Source organism: Acanthochromis polyacanthus, chromosome 3, assembly GCF_021347895.1.
Source record: "Acanthochromis polyacanthus isolate Apoly-LR-REF ecotype Palm Island chromosome 3, KAUST_Apoly_ChrSc, whole genome shotgun sequence".
In the NCBI taxonomy this organism is placed as follows: domain Eukaryota; kingdom Metazoa; phylum Chordata; class Actinopteri; family Pomacentridae; genus Acanthochromis; species Acanthochromis polyacanthus.
This window is the reverse complement of record NC_067115.1, coordinates 31,104,555-31,131,491: the sequence shown is the minus strand read 5'-3', so window position 1 is coordinate 31,131,491 and position 26,937 is coordinate 31,104,555. Positions and strand designations below refer to the sequence as shown.

The 26,937-nt window shown below is 40.4% G+C and overlaps 2 protein-coding genes across 2 annotated transcripts; one reads left to right on the top strand and one right to left on the bottom strand.

Annotated features, from left to right (window-relative positions):
- Positions 1 to 215: 215 nt before the first annotated feature.
- LOC110966018 (protein FAM83B-like) lies at positions 216 to 17,150 on the top strand. The gene is made up of 4 exons (XM_022215236.2): positions 216 to 692; positions 5,425 to 5,589; positions 12,329 to 12,453; positions 14,141 to 17,150. Exons 1-4 carry the CDS (start codon positions 255 to 257, stop codon positions 16,233 to 16,235), a joined length of 2,823 nt encoding a protein of 940 aa, XP_022070928.1. The 5' UTR covers positions 216 to 254; the 3' UTR covers positions 16,236 to 17,150.
- Positions 17,151 to 21,550: 4,400 nt separating this feature from the next.
- Positions 21,551 to 25,273, bottom strand: lgsn (lengsin, lens protein with glutamine synthetase domain). The gene is made up of 4 exons (XM_051945981.1): positions 25,204 to 25,273; positions 24,099 to 24,806; positions 23,171 to 23,337; positions 21,551 to 22,839 (listed from the first exon to the last, which is right to left on the bottom strand). The coding sequence occupies exons 1-4, from the start codon at positions 25,271 to 25,273 to the stop codon at positions 21,646 to 21,648; spliced, it is 2,139 nt and encodes a 712-aa protein (XP_051801941.1). The 3' UTR covers positions 21,551 to 21,645.
- Positions 25,274 to 26,937: the final 1,664 nt, after the last annotated feature.

Genomic DNA, 26,937 nt, shown 5'->3' with positions numbered 1-26,937 from the left:
CAGGTAATGTTTAATGCTTCTTTTATAATTAGTTTGAAATGTCATATGCAGCTTGGAAGTATAGATAAAAATGGAATCTAAATGTTAATGAATTCATACACTTGGGAGCTAATTCCAGTCTTCCAGCTAATTATTTTATTCCATTAAAATGTTTTTAAAAAGCAGACTGCAGCCTGTAACAGTCATATAACATGTCCCACTGAAGGTAAAGAAGACACCTGTTGGACATACAGTAGAGAGGACATCCGGCATCCATGGAGTCCAATCTGTCCTGCCTGTCGTCCCTTAAAGACGAAGACGCTGTGGTTTACATTCAGCCTCACTACAAAGAGTCCTACCGCCTGGCCATTTATGCTCTGCTCTGTGGAGGCAAAGAGGCCTACGAGGACTTCCTCCAGGCCGAGCAGATCAGCCATTTTCTGTCAGAGGAGGAGATCCTCTTCATCCTGGAACATGCAGAGCTCCCTGAAGTGGAGGAGGATTCTGGAGAGAAAAAGGTCACCGATGAGCTCAGCCCCTCCACCTACTTCCCAACCGAGTCGGACGAGGAGGTGCCAGACCTGGACCTGGGCTGGCCAGAGGTCAGTCTGGAAGACACCGACACCAGCATCAGTCTGCTGTTTCATCCTCCCAGACAAAACACACCAACCATCAAAGAGGTGATTCGGAAGCAGATTCAGGAGGCGCGCCAGGTGAGCTCTCAGCATTTTCAGATTAATTAAAAAACGCTCCAAGGGTGAAGTCACAGAGAGACATCTAGTCTGTCAGGTAGATAAATATGTCAGGATTCTTGTCTTTGTCGGACAGAAATTTAACACAACAACAAGCGTAAGCACAAGAGCGATTTATCGACAGAACAAATACACAATGAAAGGCGTTGCTTTGCACACAGAAAGAGAAACATCACTCCACATATTTCTCAGCAAACACAGGAGACTGCAGGGTTTGGCTACACGGTACTTTAACACACAAACAACTGTCGGCACCCGTTTTAATGTTTAACCCTGTAAAACCCAAATATAGAAAAAAAAGAGCAAAAACAATATATATAAAAATACATACATATATATATATATATATATATATATATATATATATATATATATATATATATATATATATATATGTATACACACACACACACACACACACACACACACACACACACACACACACACACACACACACACACTACCAATCTGAAGTTTGGACACATCTTCTCATTCAATGCTTTATATTTATTTGTATTATTTTCTATCATTTAATACTGAAGATTAACATTTTTTTGTTTACAACACAATTCCATATAAATACATATATCTTTATCATTTTGATGTCTTCAGTATTAATCTATAATGTATAAAATAATTAAATAAAAACAAATGAATGACAAGGTCTGTCCAAACTTTGGACTGGTAGTGTATATACCAGTAACTCCTACACACATACATAAATACAAAAATATCTATCTATCTATCTATCTATCTATCTATCTATCTATCTATCTATCTATCTATCTATCTATCTATCTATCTATCTATCTATCTATCTATCTATCTATCTATCTATCTATCTATCTATCTATCTATCTGTCTGTCTAACTATAACAAAAAATTATAGTTGAGAAAATAAAACCGATGTTTTACATTAAACATGGTCATACATTATTAAAACATGAAAAATCACAAAAAGCCACCTTTAATCACTGAATTGCTGGTCAGCATGTTGTGTGTAGCAGAGTCTGATTTAAACAGTACTGATAACTAACCTGGTTTGGAGTGACACTTCACCAAAATTCTTTCCTCTGAGCATCAAGAGTTCACTCCTGACAGGTGAGTATCTTCTTCTTCCTCAACACCTTGAATTCATGTCAGCTGCACTTCATTTGACAACTGAAAAAAGCATTCAAAAAAACACCTAAACTCGTTCGTCCGCGTCTTCAGAGCTGTCATGTCTTTGTACTTTTCTGCAGACTGTCGCTCTTAAAGGCAACCTGCAGGGAGTTCACATTCTAGTTTAAAGAGCAAACATTTGAACTCTTTCATGACTCCAAGTGAAATGACAACAGCTCATGTTAAAAATCAGTAATTTTCCAAGTGTGCCCTGAGGTATTTCCAGGAAAGCATCATGTGATCAGATACTTGTTCTGTTCAGTTAATCCCTGTTGAGTTCATAAAATCTGTAGAAAGAAATCACAAATTCTGGATGGGCACACATTTCTGTCTTAATCCTCAAGTAAGAGCCTGTGGCGCTCACAAGCAGACACATGTTACTTTATTCATGTTAGAACGCAGCCTGATGATCCATTAGTTTGCTCACTGCTACTGAACACAAAAATTGTCAGGGACTTGCTAAACTAAATGCTAAGGACTCTTTTAACTGTTAAACTTAAAATAAATGTAATGACTGCATCCAAGGAAGTCACTTCTAAAAAGTAGTAATAGATCAAATGTGGCAGAAAGTAAAACAGAAGCCGTTCTGCTGTGACTGTGTGTCGGTCCACAGCTATGCAGGAAGCCAAACCCTCATCCAACACGAGCTTTGAAAGGCTTTGGAGGTTTTACTGAAAGAAGCTGTGAAACACTGATGTGTAATATCCAACAAATTCACTGCTAGAATGAAGGAACGGGAAATATGCAGAGCAGAGCTGGAGAGCAGGTACCTTTACATGAAATTGTGCATCTATAATCCTGAATATAGATCCTGCTTGCACAAGTATAAGAACATGAAAGCTGGATTTATCCACAATATGTACAATATGGCCTTCGTTTACTGCTTGAGAAGAACCCTTCTGGGCTTCTCTAATACTTCAAGATCCAACACACAGTGAAAGTCAGTAATAAGTGTTGGAGCTCCATTAGAGAGTTAGGAGGGATAGGAGAACGTCCATCCATCCATTCTTCATCTATACATCGCTGAATCCTCATCAGGGTCATGGGGGGCTGGAGTCTGTCCCAGCTGACTGAGGGTGAAAGTAGGGGACACCTGGAAAGGTAACCAGTCTATCACAGGACAGTTTCCAATAAACCTGAGGATATTTTTGGACTGTGGGAGGAAGGCAGAGAACCTGGAGAAAATCCACACATACACAGGGAGAACATGTAAACTCCATGCAGAAAGATCCTAGAAAGGCTGAAATGTGAACCGGGGATCTTCTAGCTTAACACTGTGCAGACCGTATAGGAGAACAGAGAAAGCGAAATCATTTCACCACATTGTGACATCAGTTATTTAAGGTAAAAAAAATCACTGCATTTATATCACCTTTTGCCTGTCAGTGAGACTCACATGCATCTTTCAAAAGTTTGGGGTCACTTAGAAATGTTCTTATTTTTTTAAGAAAGACAGTTTTTGTCAATGAAGATAACATTAAATGAATCAGAAAATGACTATTCTAGCTGGAAACAGCTGATTTTTAATGGAATATCTCCATAGAGGTACAGAGGAACATTTCCAGCAACCATCACTCCTGTGTTCTAATGCTACATTGTGTTAGCTAATGGTGCCGAAAGGCTCATTTATGATTAGAAAACCGTTGTGCAGTTATGTTAGCACATGAATAAAGGTGTGACTTTTCATGTAAAACATGAAATTGTCTGAGTGACCTCGAACTTTTGAACAGTAGTGTAGACAGCAGTGAGCTACTGTGCACCCTGTCTATCAAGACCAAAGGAGATTTTAGAGTAATTTCACATCAGCATGAAGGTCAAGAAGACCCATCTCATACAAGGGAATGCTACAAGCACTTCAATACCAAAGTTTTTGGCCAGAATTCCTTTTGCTTTGTTGCAGCCATCAATTGGAATTCCCTCCAAAAATCTCTGAAACGGTCATCACTTCCATCACCTTACATGTTTAAGCAAAAGCTGCAGCAGACTGTAGGTGACCACTGCACATGCTGAATGTTTTCATTGACTTGCTAGCATTAATTTAGTGTGTTTTTAATATGTTTAAACACTTGTGTGTCATTTTTTGTATATGCATTATTTATTTGTTATCTTTCTTCCTGCTGGGGCTTGCCAGGTCATCATTGTCATCATTGTCAATGAGAAATCGTTCTCAACTGAACTTACCTGGTAAAATACAGAATAAATGAAAAATTCTTTAAAATAAAAGGATATATATCATGTCTAGAGAAGGCTGCACATTGGATCGGTGGTTAGCACTTTAGCCTTGCAGCTAAAAGATTCCTGGTTTGCATCCCGGCCTTACTAGGATCTTCCTGCATGGAGTTTGCATGTTCTCCCTGTGCATGCGTGGGTTTTCTCTGGGTTCTCCGGCTTCCTCTCACAGTCCAAAAACATGCTGAGGTTAACTAGTACCTCTAAATTGTCCATAGGTGTCTGTATATGTAGCTCTGTGACAGACCGGCAACCTGTCCAGCCCACAGCGACCCAAATGAGAATTAAACGGTGAATAGATAATGGATGGATGGAGGCTAAAAAAGAGCTGTTAATTGAGCTACAGCTGCATTTTTACATGTAAAATACAGCAGTCATATATGTCACTGGAAACGAGTTGTACTCATTTTAAATTCACTATTAACAAACAGTAATTAGAGGCTGTTGTAAACTTTTATTGTCAGCAGAATATCACAACAAAGCAGTTATCAGTTGCAGCGGTGTAAAAGCTGAACCAAGAGTTGAGCTGCAGCGATAACTTTGTGAGGAAAATGTTGTAAATTAACCAAACATGTATCCAGCAGCTACAAAGTTGTAATGCTGACACTGGCAGCTGGCATGATCCTGACTTGCAAGAGGAACTAAGCACCTGAGGCAAATTATTCCTTCATTCATGACTCCTTTAAAGCGCATAAATGATGGAAGGTCATGTTGCAGGAGCAGGTATATAAACTGAACATTTAAACAACACACTCGTTTTTTCTCTACACAATCTGCTCAGACACACAGAAACACAAAGACGCTCTAATTTTACTTGAGTTCTTTTCCAAAGGTTAACATGAAGGCCGTGTTTCATTTCAGACACATGACATTAAGCTGCCGACATGTCTCTGCTTGAAAGTGCTCGATGTTCAGATCCGCACGTTGTGACGACTACCGTCTCCACAGCTGAAACTAATAATTTATAAATTACAGCAGGGCGTGTGCATGTCTTTACATGAGTGCAGGGAACAGACTTTATTCCACTAATATCCACCATCTGATAGTGATTGAATAAAATACCCACAGTGGAGTGTTTGGGTATGCACTGCTCGATACATGTAGCGCACATAGTAGTAGCTGTAAGAGCTGTAACCAAAACAGGTCAAGACATTACTAGGACACATACCATGAATCTGTTTTGGTTTCAGATTTCACTGAACGTTTGACATTCTACCTTTTAAAAGTCTCGACACTGGCCCCTCTGATATCTTTGGGACTAAGTTAATGCTTTCTTTTCCAATCATGTTCAATATGTCTCCAGGTTATTGCCATAGCGATGGATGTCTTCACTGACATTGACATTTTCAAAGAGATCATCAGCGCGACACTGAAGGGAGTGGTGGTCTACATCCTCCTGGATGATTCCCACATCAAGAGCTTCCTCACCATGTCTCACAGGGTGGGCATTAATATCCAGGACCTCAAGGTGAGACACACAACACTGTCAGGCAGCACATTAAAGGGACAAAGCATCAGTCTACACTGATGGAATAATACCACACATTTGGGTGACTTTGAGAACATACAGTAGTGATAATGTGTTGAGACCACAAACTGCACACAAACACAGATGTACACTACAGGCCAAAAGTTTGGAAGAAACTTCGAGTTTTTGTTCTAAATGTCTTTCTTAGGTTAAAAAAAGGTAAAAAAACCAGTATGAATTCCATGGATTTAGGGTTGTGTTTACTGCATGATCAGACACTGATTTCACTGACATGCACCATTTCCCTCAATTTACCTTTAGGTATACACTACCAATTCTTATTTGCAAAACTCACAAAGATATTAGAAAACAGAACAAGAAAGATTTGTGAAAAGTGAAAGTGAAAAGCTTCCATCTAGGACACTACCGGTCAAAAGTTTGGGGTCACCCAGACAATTTCATGTTTTCCATGAAAACTCACACTTTTATTCATGTGCTAGCATAACTGCACAAGGGTTTTCTGATCATCAGTTAGCCTTTCAACACCATTAGCTAACACAATGTAGCATTAGAACACAGGAGTGATGGTTGCTGGAAATGTTCCTCTGTAACCCTATGTAGTCAGTCAGTCAGTTGTATCTGACGGAATTGGTGACATGAATAAAGTTCTTCCTCCCGCTCCCTCTGTCTAACATTATTGTCACAATTCTTTGCCTTCCAGACCACTGTCTTCTTCTAGCACCTTCCTTAATGTTGTGCTCAGCCTGTCAGCCCTTCTGATACTATCAGGTTTCCATAACAAGACTCAACCATCTGCTTTGTTGTGTCTCACTACATGTCCAGCTAGCGTTAGTCTACTAGCCTAATGGTGGTTGACAAGCGTGGATGTGAGACATAAAGCAACTTGTTGATGAGGAGCGATTTCAAGGGAGATGTTTTGTACCATACGTAGTAGCCTAGTCAAAGTCCCATCAATTCTTTTTGAGAGTGTCTGTGTAGATATTCCATTAAAAATCAGCCGTTTCCAGCTAGAATAGTCATTTACTACATTAACAATATCTAGACTGGATTTCTGATTCATTTAATGTTATCGTCATTGGAAAAAAATGCTTTTCTTTCAACAACAAGGTAATTTCTAAGTGACCCCAAACTTTTGAATGGTAGTGTCTAGGGCTGCAACAACGAATCGATAAAATCGATAATAATCGATTATTAAAAGCGTTGGCATTGAATTTCATTATCGATTCGTTGTGTCACGTGATTCATATGTCACTCGCCATGTCGCGGAGCCGTCAACTTCACCTGCAGAGCGAGGTGGATGCAGAGCAGAGGCGGTGTTTTCAAAGGAAGAGTAAATTCAACAAATGAAACATGACTGGCACGGAGAAAACAGTTTCTCCAAACAAAAAAACATGCCGCTTGTTCACGACATGCAATTTTCCTGCACAGCAATGCACGCATCTGAAAATCGCATGGATGGCGGACGGTCACGAGCGGACCACTACGTGGTCACGTGACCGCACTTACAGCTTGACTGTCCGACAGATGAGTCTGATAAACACAGCGGCTGGGCCACAAACTTTGTTTTATTTCGAAAACACTTAAGCGAAAAATATTTCTGAAATCATTTGAAAGTGAATAAGCTGCAGCAGCTGATGCTGTCCTTGTTTTAGTTCACCAAAGGCTAGTTTAGATGTTTGAGGACAGTAGAAGTCGAGTCTACTTTATGCAAATGAGCTGCAGGTAAACACACCGGATCGCAGCTGGAAACGCACCACAACCAGACCAAAATGTCACATGCGGTGTCTCACATCTCGTGGACACACACTTTAAGTCACTACATTATCTTGCGTTTATTCCACTTTAAAGTGAGGAAATGTAATGTCAGTATCCTATTTCTGTTAGCTCGCCTGATGCTAGCGTTTGCTTGTTAGCTGATTAACGACAGTGATGGGGCGTGCGTGACTGTGAGAGATGCTTTTTATTTCACTTTAATCAGCTTAAGCATGGTTTGGATATGCATTACAAATAAACGTAACTTGCACACAGGGGTGGTAATAATTTCAAGATTGAGCCTCAAGTTTTAATTTTCTGACAAAGAGTGAAGACACTGGTCTGTGTTGGAGTGAGGCAGGATGAATTACATTAACAGGCTTCATGATGAGAAAGACATCATGTCCACCACAGCAAGCAGCTGTCTGACTGAGAGCATCCTCAACATGATCGTCACTGACATGAGGCCTCTGATGGTTGAAGATGAAGGCTTCACTACAATGATCTTATTTGCTCTGTCATTCTAAATCTTCGATTTCTGAATAAAGAAACAGAAATTAAAAATGTGTTTTTTTATCCAATTCATCGAAAAAATAATCAACCAATTAATCGATTATTAAAATATTCATGAGTTGCAGCCCTAGTAGTGTCGTTGTCATCACTTCCAATTTAAAGCAAACACATTGCTTTACCTTAATACTGTATTTCTACACCTGCATCATCGACTCTTCAACCTTTACTTTCCACTCCACAGTTTCAACATCAAACTACTGCTTGTAATTGTATTGGCTTTCTAGTTGCACCTTGTCCACAGGGAGATTTCCTGTTTTCACGCACAGTAGACAAACTAAGACAATGTTTATTTTGCAAAATCTTTGAGTACAAAGCATTTTGTTTGGTGACAGTTGGAAGCATCTTAAAACTCCAGTGAGCGGCTATTGACAGTTTAAAGCACGTCAGGTTTCTGGTAGTGAACAACAACTTAACACCAAACTAACACACCAAAACAGCAGCCCATACTTCCATATATTTAACTGTTTAGTACTGGTGTGTGAATGATACACACTGTGGATGAAAGAGTTACATATACTACCATTCAAAAGTTTGGGGTCACTTAGAAATATCCTTATTTCTGAAAGAAAATCATTTTTTTCAATGAAGATAACATTAAATGAATCATAAATCCAGTCTACACATTGTTTATGTGGTAAATGACTATTCTAGCTGGAAATGGCTGATTTTTAATGTAATATCTCCATAGGGGTACAGAGGAACACTTCCAGCAACCATCACTCCTGTGTTCTAATGCTACATTGTGTTAGCTAATGGTGTTGAAAGGCTAATTGATGATTACAAAACCCTTGTGCAGTGATGTTAGCACATGAATAAAAGTGTGAGTCTTCATGGAAAACATGAAATTGCCTGGGTGGACCCAAACCTTTCACCGGTATTGTAGGTAAAAGAGGATTTCACAACTGAAAAAGTGCTGTTCAGGAGATCTTTGTTTAAAAATGATCCCTTCTCGTCTGTTCAGCAAGATGCATGCATGACAAAGTCAAAATGGACCACAGACAAGCACAGATAATGTGAACATGCTGACTCATTAAATATGACCTAATTTGGTAATTTTTTGACATTTATAATGAAAATAACAACCGCTTCTGTATTCCATCAGTGTTTCAGAGTAAGCTTTGCCTGTGGCATGACCTTTCTTCTGTTGGTGGGAGCATTTAGTGGATTAAGTCTGACATTTGCTCCACACCCTCGTGAAAACGCTGTCATTTACCAGCATTTCCCTGCTGCATTTCTACCTGTCATTATCATACGAGACAACTGCAGCAGCCGTAGGACAGATCTGTTAGTGTGTCTGGATTTTCCTGTTAAACAGCATCAGGATGATGTTTCAACAGAAACAAACCAAACAACAGAGTGAACACATTGACGTCTTTGTGATCTCTGTGCAAAGTGCTTAGCCACTAGCCACATCAAAACACCAGCCTCAGAAAAACAGGCGCACATGTTTGATCATGTCGAGTATCACAAAAAGTGCGTGTGCCTTTTTGTGTGAAAGCTGTTAGTAATGGACACAAAAACTACTGCTCTACCTTGCTCATTTCTTTAAATAATTTGTACTTAAACCCCTTGAGGCACAGTCATCTCTGCACAAGTCAACAATGGCTGCAGGTGGAATTAATTTAATATCGTTCTAATGGTTTGATCAAACCCAGCTGAGTGTCATCTGATTACATCAGCTGAAAGACACAACTCAAAGAAATCTGGCTTTTGTACAAATGAATTATTGTGGTCACTGTCACTAATGTTTTTTTCGACACGAGTGCTGAGCTAGAAATAGGGCAGAATTGGAAATCTTTCTTTGCTTATTATGCTCACAACTGAAGCTGAAACATGGCTGAAGGCAGTGTGGAGGTCCAGTGAGCAGAGCATGACTGACATACTACACAAGGAGATGAAAATCCAGACACACAGGGGAACACAAGGTTCACAGAGAGTAACCGATATGAAAAATGAGTTTGACCATACTGTTAGTAGCACTTGGCAGATTGAACAATTTAATGAAGGATGGAGTGAAAAGCCAGGACAGCAGTACTGCAGCAGCAGCTGGATGGATGGATGAGGGGCAGGTGTGGAGGTGAACTGGCAGCAAGATACAGCAAAGTGTAACATATAGAAAAAGACACACATACGCAACAGAGAAAGAGTTGGATAGAACAAGGAAGATGAGGAGGAAACAATAGATCCACTTGGAAAAAGGGGCAAGGCACTGTCAGACATTGTCATCTCATCTTCAGTTTATTTGTTAAAACTTTTTAGAGTTTTCTAAATCCTCAAGCTCTCTGGTTATTTCAGTATTTACACACAAGTTGACCTCTTAGATTTTTATACTCCATTTCCCAAAGCATCACACACCAATTAGTCACAACATAATTACCACTGACAGGTGAAGTGAACAACATTGATCACATTGGTTCTATGTGATGTTCTACTTGAAAACTTTGGATTTTGGCGTCTGTGTTGATGATTGAGACACCTAAAAAAAGGTTGAAAATGCACCCCACCACATCACAACAATATCATACAATGAAGAGCATCTTGAGGAACACGACAATCCCCCAAGATGTTGATTTGACCTCCAAACTTCTTAGACCCCATTCTGATCAAACATCAACAGGATGCAGTGGAACAAGTTTTAATCCCAGAGGCCCCACTGCACAACCCAGAGTACCCAAAGAATCCACCGCCAACGTCCTGGTTCAGACCCCATAGACACCCTGAGAGGTCCTCTGATCCAGACCCAATGGTTCAGATCATTTTTGACAATAAGGGGAACCAATACAATATTAGGCAGATAGTCATAATGTTATGCCTGATCGGTGTACATACAGTATATAACCCTGTCTGGTTGTGTATCTTCATGCTACTTAAGCAGCAATTAAAGAAAACTTTCCGTCAGTGGGGTAACTGAACAAGCCGACCAACAACTTTCTCAGTTTTGGACCTATGGGTTGTCTCTGTATGCAGGTCTCCATCATGGTAAAGAATTGCTTGATGAAATGAACAATTAGATTGTGAATCTTCACAATGATGGACAGGGATACAGGATGATCAGTAACCAACTAATAACCAGTTGAACCACAGCTGCAGCAATCATCAGGACAAGCCATCCTCCTAAAATAATGCCATGCACAGTACACAGCCTTGCTCTAAAGAACATACAGGCAAGTGTTTGCATGTTTGGCATGAATCTGATCAGGAATACCATAATGAACGCTTAGCCCTAATCGTGAAGCACAGAGGTGAGAGTGTGATAGTATTGAGCTGTGTGAGTGCAGAAGATGACAGATGACATTTATAAATAATACCATAAGTGCTTGTGTATAAACCAAAATACTGGCTGACAAGATGAGTCCAAGTCTGCAGGAGCTTGACAGAAGAGGAGTATTCTGTGATAATGATCCAAAACACACTAACGAAACTTCACAAGAGTTTATAAAGATGACAAAGTGAAAGGTTTGACCAGGACAAGTATACCGCTTGACTTGAATCCAACAGAAAACCTTTGGGGTATTTTAAAGAAAAAAGTAGAGCAACATGACCTTTTCAGCAAACAGCTGAAAAAACAATCTGCAAAGAATGACAGCACATCTCTCCAGAGGTTTGGTATCCTCCATGCTGCAGAGGACTGAGTCTGTCAACAAAAACAAAGATGGACATAAGAAGTATTGTAAAAAATAACAGAGGATTTGAATGAAGGGGTACTGATTCGTGCTGCATTGCAATCCTACTGTGGGGTCTGTGTTTCTGTTAGAGTAAATCTAAACTGCTAGTTTTTTTATTTCAAATACGAGTGAAAACCAAACTATTCAACCTAGAATCCAATCACTGCAGGTTGGGGCATTTGTGAATCATCTGATGTTTGCATGATATGGCACAATGGTGTACTCACTTTTGTTACACTACAGCTACATCTGAGCTAGGTAGCTATTTTTCTAATAGATACACAACTAATGTAAGTTGACAAACTAGTTGAACCGAACCCAACACAACTGATAATAATACAAGTGCATAATCTCTGTGCAGTTCTGGGTAATTAAGCTGAAACATGTCCTGTACACGTCTGAATGGTTTTTAAACAGGAAATGCCACATTCCTGCTTTTGTTGCAATGCTTCTCTTTTTCAGAGACATGACCAAAGATTTACGACAAAGATAGCCAACAGTTTTCACTTGAAAATCTATTTACGTCTCCTTGGCTAGTGTGAATGTTGTTGTGAGTGCTTTCCATTTTCCTGCTTATTTCAGATGTCTGCTAAACAGTCTTATGCTTTGGTATTCATTGTACTTTCAGTTCCAGTCTCCATTGTGTTCATTCATTTCTGTACAGTTTTGAAATATATTAGCATACTTCTGAAAGATACTTCTTTCTTTTTTGTGTATTTCTTGATCAGAACCTTCGTGTTCGGACAGTTCAAGGGCAGCAATATCAATGTCGGTCTGGGATGAAGTTTCATGGAGGTTTGGAACAGAAGTTTATTCTGGTGGACTGTCGGACAGTTTTGTATGGAACATACAGGTGAGTCAGGCTTGCCCTTACCATTCAGGTGTATTCCCAAGCAATTAAATCAGAAGAGGGACCATGCATCAACTTGTCTATTTGCCCATAGTCACACTCAGTACCTTGCATGTAGTGAGTGCAAGGAGTGAATGCATACAGCACGACTGCTCAGCAGTTCTAAATCTTCCTGGTAGCTCAAACAAGCCCTGAAAAAACCTTAAGTAGGAGCAGTAGTGGCAAGTCTTCCTTTGAGCTAAGTGATTTAGACTCACAGTGTTAAACAGAAGGGAACACTATGTAATAACACTTAAATGTCAAATTGCATCACCTCTCAATAATTGCCTTTTTAAGTTGAGAAGAAGAAAAACATTTCCTCTTATAATTATAATTAAAAGCCTGTCTGCTACATGAGGCACCTTATCATGGCTGTAAATTAGATCATGCTTTAGACTTGGAGCAGGGACTATCAGTCAACTTTGCAGTTCATGTGATTGCTCAGACAGTGAGAATGACATTGTACAGCCGGGTCAGGCCTACCGCAGTGAATAGTCCTGAGGTGGGAATGTGATGATATGTGTTGACATGAATGCTAAAGGTGACAGTGGACATTTATAGATGTTACCATGAGGGCCTGTGAATTAACCAAAATAGTGGATGAAAAGATGAGCCCTAATCTGCAGAGGCTTAGCAAAAAGGAAATGTCCCAGAATGGTTATGATCCAAAACATAGTGCCAAAATGACACAAGAGTTCCTAAAGAAGAAAAGAATGAAAATTAGGACCTGGTCAAGTATGTCCCGTGATTTCAGTTCTATAGAACATTTGGGGGGTTTTGAAAATTAAAAAGAGCAACACTATCCCTACATTAAAGAGCAGCTATAAAGAAAAATAATAGAAAATCTCCTGCTCAAATTATTTAGCTGGAAAATCCTACCTAAATATAAAAATACATCAAGAAACAGTGGGCTTGATTTATGGTTCCCTGGCTTGTGATGCCAATGATGTGTTTTCTGGTAATTATCAGCTGACTTGCATTACTAATTTATGTTTAACTACTGGATAAAGTACGTACATTAAAATGTAGATATTTAAGATCTGCATGAAAATATTTATCAGTTGGGCGTCCCGGTAGCGCGACAGGTTGAGCAGGTGACCCATAAACGGGGGCTACAGTCCCCAGTGCAGCGTCCATTGATTCGAATCCTGTCTAATGGCCCTTTGCTGCAGGTCCTTCTTCCCACTTTCCTGTCGCTCTCTCTCGCTGATCTCCTGTCGATAAGGCCCCCCAAAATACATATTATTAGTTACATCCACAATCAATTCATCCATCAATCCATTATCTTTAAACCGCTTAAACCTCATCAGGGTCACAGGGGGCTGGAGTCTATCCCAGCTGACTTAGGGTGAAGTCAGGGGACAGCCTGGACAGGTCATCAGTCTATCACAGGGCTACATATAGAGACAAACAATCACACTCACATTCACACCTGTTTTTAGACTGTAGGAGGAAGCTGGAGAACCCAGAGAAAACCCTGGGAGAACATCCAAACTCGACAAAGAAAGGTCCTAGACCCAGGCCGGGACGCAAACCAGGGATTTTCTAGCTGTAAGGCGACAGTGCTAACCACCACTGTGCAGCCCATAATCAATTCATCATCCTCATATTTGTTTTCTAATGGCTGTTTCCATCTTTGTGTTCTCTTTAGCTACTCATGGTCGTTTGAGAAGATCAACCTGAGTATGGTCCTGGTTGTCACAGGTCAACTAGTTTGCTCCTACGATGAGGAGTTCAGAAGACTCTACGCTCGCTCCACAGTTCCAATCCCGTCAAAGGGGAATCTATCCGTCCCATATCTGAGAGACACTGTGACCTTGAAGAGCCCAAACTCCAGCCAGCTTTCTCTTAATCACGTTCACATGAGGTCAAGAGTGATGCACGGCATGAGAAGTGCTCAGGATGACAGGTTTAACAATACCACCATGATGATCAGGGGCCTGAGCATGCAGGAGAGGCTGCATCAGTCCCACTATGCTGATGTAGGGAACCTGGTGAGAGGACACAGTTATGGGGGAGAGCTGCAGAAGATGAACTCAATGACTCGACTGAGGATGGGAACCAAGGACATTGGCGCTACTCCTGAGAGGAACGGAGCTAATCTGAGGAGTGGTGGGGATTTTCTGCTATCAAACAGGTTGTCTCAGCAGCACCTTAGGCATCAGACTCGCTACGGTGCAGACCAGAACCTGATACCGTTCAACTCGGAAACATCTCTTCACAGGTGGAAGATCGACACATACCTTAATGAGAATGATATGCTTCTAGATGCGTCATGTGATGCACTATCCCCCATGGCATCTCCATATAGCAGTTACACAGGGTTAAACGAGCATCAGTCACAGCTGATTCACAGCAGGTCGAGGGACATCAAGTCCAGAATGGAAGAAATGAGGCAAAAGAGGTTCAGTCTGCAGGAGTATGCCAATCTCAGGCAAAGCCAAGAGTCCTTGAGATCTATGTATCCGCCTCTCGACAGACTTAAGTTTAAGTCTTCATTGAGAGGTCTTGATGTACAACAGAGCATGACAGAATCAGAGCCAAATGCACAAGACAACTGCAAACTGGAAGAGAGTGACACCAAGAAAGAAAGTGACAAAAAAGAGCAAATTCTTACTGATGGCCACCGCTCTACTTCACACCACAATATCAAAACAGTGACAGATCGAAAGACATTGCAGACATATGACTGGCACGAGCCTCTTTCCAGGACCACATCAGCAGCTGATTTAGATATGAAACTGAATGATGCAACACTGAAGCTTAGTATCCAGCACCAAAGAGCAATGGAGTCTTTGACTGAAATCCCTGAGGAGAAAGAGGGTTCAAACAGTCGTGTTAACAGTTCTGAATCAGCATTTAAAGACACAAATGGGGAGATGTGCAAAGATGAGAAAGCTGTCCCAAAGGAAAACTCTGTTAAATCAAGCTTACCAGCTGATCCACAGAGTCAGGGTCAAGCCCGGGGAAGCAATGCTTCCATACGAAAGATAAACAACAGCATAGGCTCACCTGCTCCAAAAGAAGGAAAGAAATCAACTTCCAGTCAAATCGAAACTGCTCCGAAGACTTCTACAGTATCTCAGCCTGCAGGTGAGGCTAAGAGTAATCACACAGAAAAAGGGCAAACGCAACAAGAGGAACCACCACTTCAGAGAAAGAATTCCATTAGAATGAAAGTACAGGCACTGCTTGCGTCAGATGACAAGAAAGCTGCCAAAAAAGAGGAGAAGTCACTGCAAAGAAGGGCCTCGTTGAGATCACAAAACACTTCAGGATCTAAAGTGGACCATTCACAGGCAGCTGCTGCAGAACAAACCAGCAAGAAAGGCCAATCACCGAGCACCCCCAAGTCACAGAGGGCTTCTAGTGGTCCATCGGAAACAGAGAAGCATAAATCTCCATTTCCAAGACTGACTCCACAGCGTTCAAGCAAAAGGAAGACAAACCCAGCAGCAGAGCAGGATCAAGGCTCAAAGAGCACTTTGGATAGTGAAGCGGTGACTTTGTATCAAACCAGCAAACAAAAAGCCTACAGTCGGTATGAGTATTTGCTTAGCACTGAAAATATTCACTTAGATAGGTCTACAAGGATGACAAGTACGTACTCCTCAGACAAAGACAGAGGCTCTTTGCTGAACAGGCATGACTCTGGCTATCCAGGGTATCAGACACAAAGCGGCACTGACAACAAACTGGGACGATTCATGCAGCGAGTAGGAAATCTAATAGGCAAAAATAAGTAGGGCAAGGAAGAAGAAAAGAAGGCCACCATGCCTATTAATGAAGGCAGTGTTAATGCACAGTCCTTGTGTTGTTTATTGATACATTTTGGTTCCTATACACAGATTGTATGTTTACACTTCTTCAATATGCTGCAGTTGATGGGTTTCATAATGTGGTCAAGACTTTTTATTTATCACTGATGCCAAAACACCAGATGTTCTTCAAGGTGTGTCTGAAGTCTGGAAATTCCATTCACTATATATTTTGTTACCTCCACAAATTAAATATGGATTTGCTGAAAGGAGAAAGAGTTGGACTGGTATTTCTCAGTGGATGTGAAGGATGGACATATTGAAGGATAGGGTTAGGGTTGGGGAAGGGATTTTTTGGGGCAAGCATGAATCATCCAGGATGGGGTTTGTCCATGACACTGATCGTTTCTTTATACGTTTTAACCACCTTCCCGACCGTGGAAAAGCCAAATAGAATCCTCCTTGGATGACGTCCATTAGGTTCATCTGTTATCTTTCGATACATCCATCCTTCACATCCACGGAGAAGTACCAGTTCAACTCTTTCTTCTTTCGACAAAGCCATATTTAATCTGTTTAGGCAAAAAAATAATATATAGTTCATGAAATTTCCTATGTGTCCAGACTTTAGGTGCATCCTGTATGTGAGTTGTCGGTTACTTGATCAGTTTGTATGTATTATTCTGAGCTGGGTGTTACAGCTTACCTGGGTGGTAGCAAGTCTGATATAAACATACCAACACGTCAAGATTAAAACAGGGTGAACATGACAGGGATGCTTCAAAACATGCACGATAAGTTTTAGAAATGACTGTTAAACATACAAATGTTTTATATGTGCTTGCTTTTTTTGGATGGATGAATCTGGTGAGATTCTTTATTGTTCTCATGAATAAATCTCATTTAAAAAAACAAAAATGATGATCTGCTAACAAATATCATGTATGTAAGCCTGAATTATGTAATTGCTCTGTGCCTCACAGCTCCATTGTTTCACTAAGTACTATAATCACATCATTAAGGAACAGGACACTATGACATGTTCCTTTTAAATCATGAGCACACACCCCGTAGTTTATTTTGAATGAGAAGCAGATACACCACCAGCTGCCACCAAAGCTCACTAGAGAGCCAAATATGGATTCATCCGCTGCTGAAAATAGTCCCAAACAAATGCAACTATGTCTACTTATTCATGTTCCACAGGCAGAGTGTGGGAAGTCAGAAAGACTTGCACATTACTGGTTTTCCTGTTTTATCAATTTTGTCAAGAAAAACAAAATATATGTATTACCAGACTTCATCACATCATGTACCAATGCTTGATATAATGTGTAAATAGAACTTTTTTGTACAGTTGATGTACAAGTTTGCCCTCTTGGTCAGCAGTAGCAGCTAGCTAAATATCTAGCTTCCACTGCTGAGAAAAAGCTAACATTAGCATGGATTAGCAACCCTGTTACTGTGATTAGAGTAGGGTTAGCAAACAACAAATAAAACATGGAATAAAAATGGTACCATTGAGGTGTAAGCTGAGCCAATCAAGCCTTTGATAGTTTATTACCTATTATTGATGAATATAGAGCAGAAATTTGTAAAAGTGAAGGTTTACTTTTCAAAATTTTTGAAGCCCAAATGTCCTCTAATTCTGAAACAACCCAAATGTAGACTTGAAACCAAGACTTCAGTCAGACTAATGGAGCAATAGGGCAAGGCCCATGTGACACCACTGTTTATAGTTTTCATTACCTAGTTTGAAGAAATAGCTCATACAAAAACTGATCACCGTGAAGACTGTTGATTATTCAGAGTAACTTGGACATTGCTTCTGGAGAAAACAATGAAATCTTATTTTTTAATGGAGTTTGCACCACCAGCAAAATTTCTGGTGTTTCAACCTTTTCTCCACTGTGTTTGTGTGTCAGCAGAACTAACAGGTACACATATAGCTGAAACTTATACTCTGCAAAAATTTTGAGAGTGCTATATCTTTACATTCTTATCTAATGTGAATCATCAAGGAGGAATCTGCATTATTTTGCTGCATGACAACAAGCCCAAAAATACAGTTAGTGTTATAAAGTCATAAAACTCTCCTCAGCAGCAAGGAGAACAAGGAGTCCTGTGACAATGGTCTTACTTCCACAGAGTCCTGGACCCAGCATCATGGAGTCACTCTGGATTGCATGAAGAGACAGAAGACACTGAGACAGAATAAATCCACAGAACAGCCGTATCAACATTGAAAAACTGGTTGCAAAGGTGGCCACAACCAATACTGATTAATTTTTTTAAGGGTTTATTTACTGCACTTTGTATGTTTACTGATAAAGACTATGTTTGAAAGTATCCTCACTTTTGAATTTTTTGCAGTAACTGGAAGCTCATTTGGGACTTTGGAAACAGCAGTTTTGAAAATAATCACACCTAAAGATCAATTTTATTCGTGTTTTGAATTAAATTTACAGGGTATAATGTAATTTTAGCTGATATACTCACTGAGTGTTTCATCAGTGTCCTTAAAGTGCTGAAAACGAGGAAATTTAAAATTCCAGTTATGATGAGAAGCTCCAGAACAACTACTAAACTGACCTTGAGGTGTTACTGTTTTCTTAAATGTCTATTTTTATGATTATTATTTTATGAAGTAGCAGTTTGTGTGTGAAAACTGTATACTAATAAGTACACTTTCACTTTTAGCAATTTTTGTGAACAACTGAAAACTTAAATTGACTGATATTGAGATTATAGATGGTCAAACATAAACCTCTGTAGCAAATTAAAACCAAGCTAGCGACCCCAAGAGGCTGTCGCGTTTATTACATGTAAGAAAAAAACTGCTTAATGTGTACTAAATTTTAGCAAACCTATTCAGTGAAGGACAATGCCACTCCCTTGTTTTTATATACGGGTTATTAATGCATTCACACCAGTGGCGAACCGTGAGCACTACAGCTGGGCCTTCACCTCAGCCCTCACTGCTGAGAAAAGAAATCATTGCGGAAAAAAAGCAACAGTACGATGAATTGAAAGCATTTAACAACTGCAGTCCTTTAATTAATGATGACAAGGATGTAAACAAATAAATAAACAAGGATGTTAACATTCTCCGCAACAAGAAACATTCTCAACAGTAACTTCATAAAACTGGAGACCATTTAGGCAACATTAAATAGGCATACTCTTTAGCAAAAATCTGTAAATATATATATATATATATATATATATATATATATATATATATATATATATATCAGATTACACAACTGCATATTTAGGCAACAACTTTCTTCCTTGTGTATGAAAATAACTAAAAGGCATCATTATCTCTGAGTTTGATTCTGTGTGCAAAGACGCAGGTGAACAGTTTGACTGTAATGAAATAAATAAACCAACAGTTGACTTCATCTGAGCAAACTCTGCATCCAAGACATGAGTCCTCGCTTGTTCTTTTTAGCCTTTGTCACTGCGTTGGTTCTTTTCTTCTCCTCCTTCCTCCTCTCTCGCTCCTTTTCTCTCTCCGTCTGCTGGTCCAGTCAGCGCTGGGCGGCTCCCTTCACTCTGCCCGCTCTTTGGCATAGACATATATACATAGACGCCTCATAGGCTGTCGAGAGGCGTGCTTACAGCGCCGCCATCTTGGAACAGGACCAGCGGAGGCAGCGGTGCATAGACATCTACGGAGGCAAGAGGTACTGCTGAATCTCAAAGTGGAATTATTCGCTGAATTTTGAACCGATTGCCAAACTGTTTGATTTTTTAGAAACGTCACACGTGTAGCTACTATACAAGGTGCTCGGATTTTTTTTACAATGCTGTTTTTGCCACTCAATACTTAAGCTACACACTATCTCCCTCTGACTCCAGCATAGTTATTTAAAGATGCCAGACTTCTGTTCAGCCTATGGATGCTCTAATGAGCGCTGTAAGGAGACAAGAGCTCGTGGGATTACTTTTCACATGTAAGATGTATGTAAGGAATAATATATTGTTAGCAGGCTGTCATAGCTAGAGTGAAATAAACGCTGACAAGATGGATAGAACCCCTCAGCTCCGTGTCTGGCTTCTACCAATGATCTAACCAGCTCTCTACATCATCCTGTGTATTACACAGCTGCTTACCGGTGAAATAACTTATCTGAGACAATTTTTTGTTTAAAATTCGATGTTATGCATCTACGGTTCCTAGCAACAGCCTGTTACAAAGAAAAAAAAACAGGCTTACTGCAGTAATTGGTGGGTTAGAATACAGCATCTGATAGATCTAATAATAGCCCTGATTTATGATGGAATTATTTTTGTTGTAGACAATTCTTTATCTCTGGCTACTTTTCTCACATGTTTAAGCTTTCCCAAAGAACGTGATTTATACACATGATATAATAGTAATAGTAGTAGTAATAATAACAGTAATAATAATAACGATAAAAATAATAGTAGTAATAGCAGTAATAATAGTAATAATAATAATAATTGATGTAATATTAATAGTAGTGATAATAATAATGATAATTATTCACAGTAGAAATAATAGCAGTATCTATCTATCTATCTATCTATCTATCTATCTATCTATCTAGCGTGTCAGGCGTTTGTTACAAGCAAACCCCATCAAAATTGCTTGAGAATTGAGCGATTTATGACAACTTTAATTGTATAAGCACATCATTCCTCTATGGAAGTAATGCATTGTAGGAGCGAGTGGTCCCATTTCAAGATGGCGGCGCTGCAGGCACATCGCTCGAGTGGGCAGCCGCAGTCAATGAGACGTCTACTTATATATGTCTATGCTCTTCGGACTTCACGAAGGCCTACGATCTTTTTTTTGTCCCACCCACTTAAAATCAAATCGTGATTGGTCAATTTTCCCATCAATCTCCAAACCAAAACACATAGCTTGGCCTTCCCCAGGATTCGTGAAGTCCTAACCAATTAATGAGCCAGCTAACCCGGCTTAGATAGAGATGGACGATTCTGATTGGATAACATGTTTCAGGACAGTAACTCTTTCATTGCTGATGAGAACTTGACAGTAAAATTAACTATACTATAAATTTAGATGAAAGAAAACCTATTAAAATTTATTGTATTAAATTAGATAGATTATATATATGTATATACATATAATTTAATACTCATATTTTTTGGTCCAGATTTTTTTAAGGCCTTCTCTGAAGGCGTAGAAGGCCCTGAAGGTTCCCCTCTGATTCACACTAATGACTGCAATAGTAGGGTCAGTATTAAAATGAAAACTGCACATCACATTGGGGGGTAGTTTCCTTTATTTTGAAATGACTCTGAAAAATATCTACAATCTGTATAATATTAATAACAGATCAAGTGTAACATTCAAGCAGCTTTTTTTCATGGGTTTTTTTTTGGTGTGGCATGAGGCTTTCTAGATGAAATACTCCAGGCACTTGTTCCTTTCATCATCCAGTTCCTGGGTCTCAATCTCAAACTTTTTCATGGCAATGAAATACTGAACAAACGGCTCTCCAAGTGTGCTGCGCATGACGTGATCCTCTGCCAGTGCCTCCAGAGCGTCATCGAGCTTCACGGGAATGGCAAAGTCCCTCTGCTGACTGGGGGCTTTGTTCAGATTGCTGTCGGAGTTCAGGTTTCTTTTGATACCGTCCAGTCCTGCGGCCACCGTAGCAGCCAGGACAACATAAGGGTTGGCCATGGCTGAGCCCAGCTTGTTGTCAATGTGGGTCTCCCTCCCACCATGACACTTGATATTGAAGGAGCTGCTGTTATCGTTACTACCGTAGGTGGCGTACAACATCCGCTTGGGGTCTTTGATTGACTTGGCGATGTGGCTCCGGCAGCCCAGGCCGGGTGACATCAGGCAGCTCAGGGCAGCAGAGTGCGTGAGGAGGCCCGCTAACCATTTCCTGCCTATCTCAGACAGCTCGCCTGCCTTCTCTCCCGTGTGGAAGAGGCTGCGTCGCCCATTAGCATCCCACAGGCTGTGAGAGAGCACCCCGGCATTGTACAGACCATCATCAGTGAAGAAGCTGGCGATGTAGCTGTGTTTACGAGCCATCTCCTTGATGCCAGTGCGGAAGGTGAAGGCGCTATCAGCAGCTGCAATTCCAAACTCTGGCCTCAGGTTGATCTCCATCTGGCCAGGGCCACTTGCAGAGGCGATGCTGTCGATGTCAGCACCCATGCAGTACATGCTGTCCACCAGCTGCTGGAAGAAAGGCAGGTCGTGGTTACTTAGCAGTGTGGTGGCAGGGAACAGGAGCGTCTTTGGTCCGATCCGATCCGGCGCTCCCAGGACGCAGCATTCGTAGGTGAAGGATGAGTGCAGGGAGAATCCCAGGCTTTGGAGCTGTCCAAGGAGCTGCTTAGCAATGAGGCGAGGCGAAGTGCGAAGGGGGCTTCCTGTGACGGTGCACGGGTCGCAGATGACCCGAGCAGTCTGCTCAGCCCAGGGCAGGACCCTGAAGGTCGAGAGGTCAGGGATCAGAAGGACATCACTGCTGAAGTTGGCAGTGTTGCCGTGGTCCACTTCGTTGCTCTTAGGGCTCAGGGTGAGCTCCAAGTAGCTTCTTGGCATCGGTACCCCATATACCGCTTTCTCCTGTTAATGCAACATTTACGTTAAACACACTTATTCCCCTTTATTTCATAAATTTTCATAGAGATTGAAACCATAATTTTGTCTGTATAGTGAATACGGAGGAAGAGAAGAGAGCTAATTAGTTTAGCTTAGCATTAAAACCAGAAGCAGAGCAGTTAACCAGGCATTCCTAGTAAATACAGGTAAACAATACACTCACCAGCACCTCTACAACTCTGTACCAAACCATAACCAAACATTTAGAGATGGATAGATAGATGGATGGATGGATGGATGGATGGATAGATGGATAGATAGATAGATAGATAGATAGATAGATAGAGTTCATTACATGGAAGAAGCGGACAGGCACGGTCTTGGATCTTGACACCCCGTGAAGGTCAGTGGCCTCGAAGCGGACAAAGTTGATGTTTTCACGGGCGATCTGTTGCTTGATTTGCTCCATCGCTGCAATAAACCTCTGGTTCCCTGAGATCTCAACAGTCTCGTTTCCATTTTCTGTGGAAAAACGTTTGACAACTCTTATCTAAAGCTCATTGCTACCTTCAAACCCAGGTCAAAGGCTTAAATCTAGACCAAAATTAGTTTATTGGACATATATTGGTATATATTGGTCTCTGTTGACCAATAAGTCACAAGAAATTACAGTACAGAAATGACAAAGTAGATTTAGGAAGTTTAGAAACACTGTTATAGTTAATGCAACAGAAAGCAGTGACAAGTTGATTAATGCAGTGTAAAATGTCCAACTGATAGTCAATGAGGGCAGAGAAACTTCGATCCCCCTGAAAATCAAACACAAAATACAAAACAAACTGCTGTTCCAAATTGTTTTAAATATAGAAATAATAATGAATGAGTCTCTTTATGATTAAAAAGATGATCCCAAAGTAGATACTTCTGCTGTGGATCAGGACCTTCATATAAATTTTAATACAAAGAGGTTAAACAGATTCATTAAAATCATAACACCACAAATGGAAGGTTTCAATTCAGGTGAGCGTTTTTAAATGTAGAAAAGAAAATAAAGACAACAAAAAATGGTACTTATTTATAGTATTCAAGGAAGGCTGGAAAAAAACTATATCTGGCTGAAAGTATGGTTGAAACCAAATCAAATCAAAAAAATCACAGATAATACTTCTATTACTTCTTCCAGACCCCCAGAAAGACTAGCTGGTGCCTTTGGCATCAGCAAATGGGGATCTTTTAAATAAATACATAAATTTATATCAAGGATAAATTGTCTTTTAACCAACCTGAATGAGGAGATCCAGTCTCTCCCCAGGAGCTGCTGCTTGCATATGTGTATGTCCTGACTCCAGGCTGCCTATTTGTGTTGGTGTTCGACCTGAATGAGCTGGATGAATCCATGGTGGATGCCTGCTGAATGGATGTGCTGTCTCTGGACATGGGCCCCCTTCTGGAAGCATCGGAGTGAGGTTTGAAGGTGCTGAACGGCCTCTGAGGGTTTCCGTCGTCCTGCCGTCCATCGGCCTTTCCACCACTGCTGCTGCTGGTCCCGTGGAGGTACGTGTACGGACTCCCTGGTTTCCCATCATCTCTTCCCCGGATGCTGAGCAGAGGACTGTCCCTCAGGATGGTCTTCAGCTCTTCCATGGTCTGTCTGGGGACACCCATCTCACTGTAAGACCCCCTGGTCTGAGATGATGCCTCTCTCGTCCAGTCCTCACCAGTGGCAAGTTCATCCGTCCTGGGATCATGGACTTGTTCTGGGGACCAGTGAGGCAGAGCGCTGATGGAGATAACCGTGGGGGTGTCTGGAGGTATCGGGCTGTTGGTGGGAGAGTGAATGATGCATGGACCTCCTCCTCTGCTGGTCCAATCCACCGGAGGCACATACTTCCCAGTCACCCTCACCCCCTTCCTGTTGCCTAGGCTCATCCTTGTGCCATCTATTTGGTCTTTGCTTCTACTCTGGCCCTCCTGGAAAACACACAATGGGTCTATCACAAGAATGGTAAGAGATGGTGACGTATGTGCATGAGGAAGATAACCAAAGAGTGTAAGAAAGCAAAACTGGAAGAATGCTGAATTAAAAAAAGACTTAACGTTTAATACAAGACTCAATCTACTCAGCAAAGTCAAGTAAAATGATATATGAAGCCAGAACTGTTGTATCAGCACTTAGCTAGAAAATAAAATTTAAATGAAAAAGGTAGATGTGGAGTTTTTACCTTGAGATCTTCAGAGTCATTCATTTCTTTGTTTGTACTCATGAACTGTGATTTGGAATTTGATAGCCCTCATGTGAAGGCAGAGCTTCACTCGCACATTAATTTTTATAGACAATTGGTACAATGGTGATGGATTAGAAAATTCTTTTTGCCCCCCAACACCCACGGGAGTCCAACTGGAAACTGGCCCCGGCCGGCTGCTGGTAGACACTGAGCCACTGCTGCTTTGAGCTCATTGGCTGCCTGTGAGAATAATTCAATGTCTCTTTTGTGTCATTGCAGAGTGAAACTGCAGAGCTCAGCAGCTCTGCTCGTGCTTCTAGAAAGATACAGGAGCACAAGTATTTATTCCAGAGAGATAAAAACACACATCTATGAAGTCCAGACAATGACTGCTGTTGGTGGTCTCTGTATTGAAATCACTCTTTGATCTACAGTGTTTCTACAAGAAGAAACCTCACATGACTGTTTGCAGACACAATGATCCTTTTTTTCTTTTACAGTTTCATTAGAAAATATACTGGCACACCTTTGTAATACAATACATTTTTTTTCTGTTTGTCCTTTTGGATAAATATAAATGAACATATAGGTGTATATTTATTATAAAACGTGTTACCATTATTCTTATTGTTATTATTATTATTTTAGTTTATAAATGGTAGTATTTTGAAGAAGCAGGAAGGATAGATTTACAAACATTTGTGTAAGGAGAAGGGGTGTGAATAAGAAGCTTTGACTTCTTTCCACTCCTTTTTGAGCAAGTTTTTCATTGTCTTTTGTTGCTGTTCTCTTTTTTGCAAATAGATCTGAAATTATATAGACCTAGAAAATAAATCAAAAGGTAAAAAATAATTACTGATTTTTTTATTCATTCATAAATTCATCTCTATATTTTCAAAAGCATGCATCATTAGAAAGTTGTATTAGTATTAATAAGGCTTTAATTGATTTATTATACTTCTGTTACTCCTGCAACCTTCTACTTATTCCACAGTCATTTTTCTGAATCTGGTCTGAGTCAGCCCCGATGACTCAGAATTAGATGCTGATGACATCAGAATTAAACATCGAATGACCTAAGAAAGGGAATGATAAGTTCCACATCCTCTCAGCGTTGGCCTTGATGTGCTGGTTAATGATGCAGGTCTGTCCCTAACAGGGCCGGACTGGGAAAGAAATTCAGGCCGGGAGATTTCCAATCAGTCAGGCCACTTCCGCCACCGCAAGGGTTGTGTCATGTGGGGTAATGCACCAAAATTTTGTTTTTTTTCCTTCCAAAAATATGCCTTTTACAGTTATGTTATGGCGATTACAACACTACTAAACAGACAGTAAGTCTATTAAACACAACCATAACGACAGCTCCATACAGTCCAGTACTTTTCTCTTCTGTAATCTCTTCACTACCCTCACCAATTTTTCCAATGTTTTCCTTTTCCTATTATTTATATAACATGTGGAATTAAAAAAAATATATATTATTTTGTCAGCAAATCATTTAGATGTCAGCTGGTCATAGCTAATAGTATATGCAAACACCAATGTTCATTTTATAACTGAAAATTGTAAGTCAACAAACGTTTTCAGGCTTCCTGCAACCCACCTGACACCTGTGGAGCTTATTTGGGCCAGACATTTTTTATTATATTTTAGCCTTTGAAGTCTGATGATGCATTTGTGAGAAGAACCGACCGTTTGTAAACTTAAGGGTGCTCCATAATCTTCGCTCCTTCTACTCTCTCCCTCACTCTCATATCACCGCTCTGCAGTGCATGCTTCCCCGTTGTCGCTATGAAGGGGCGGGCCATAAAGCAACTAACCAATCATGGCACGATTCTTCTAAAAAAATGTCATTTTGACCAATCCCTATCCTTCTGATTTAGAGGTCAGAGCGCTT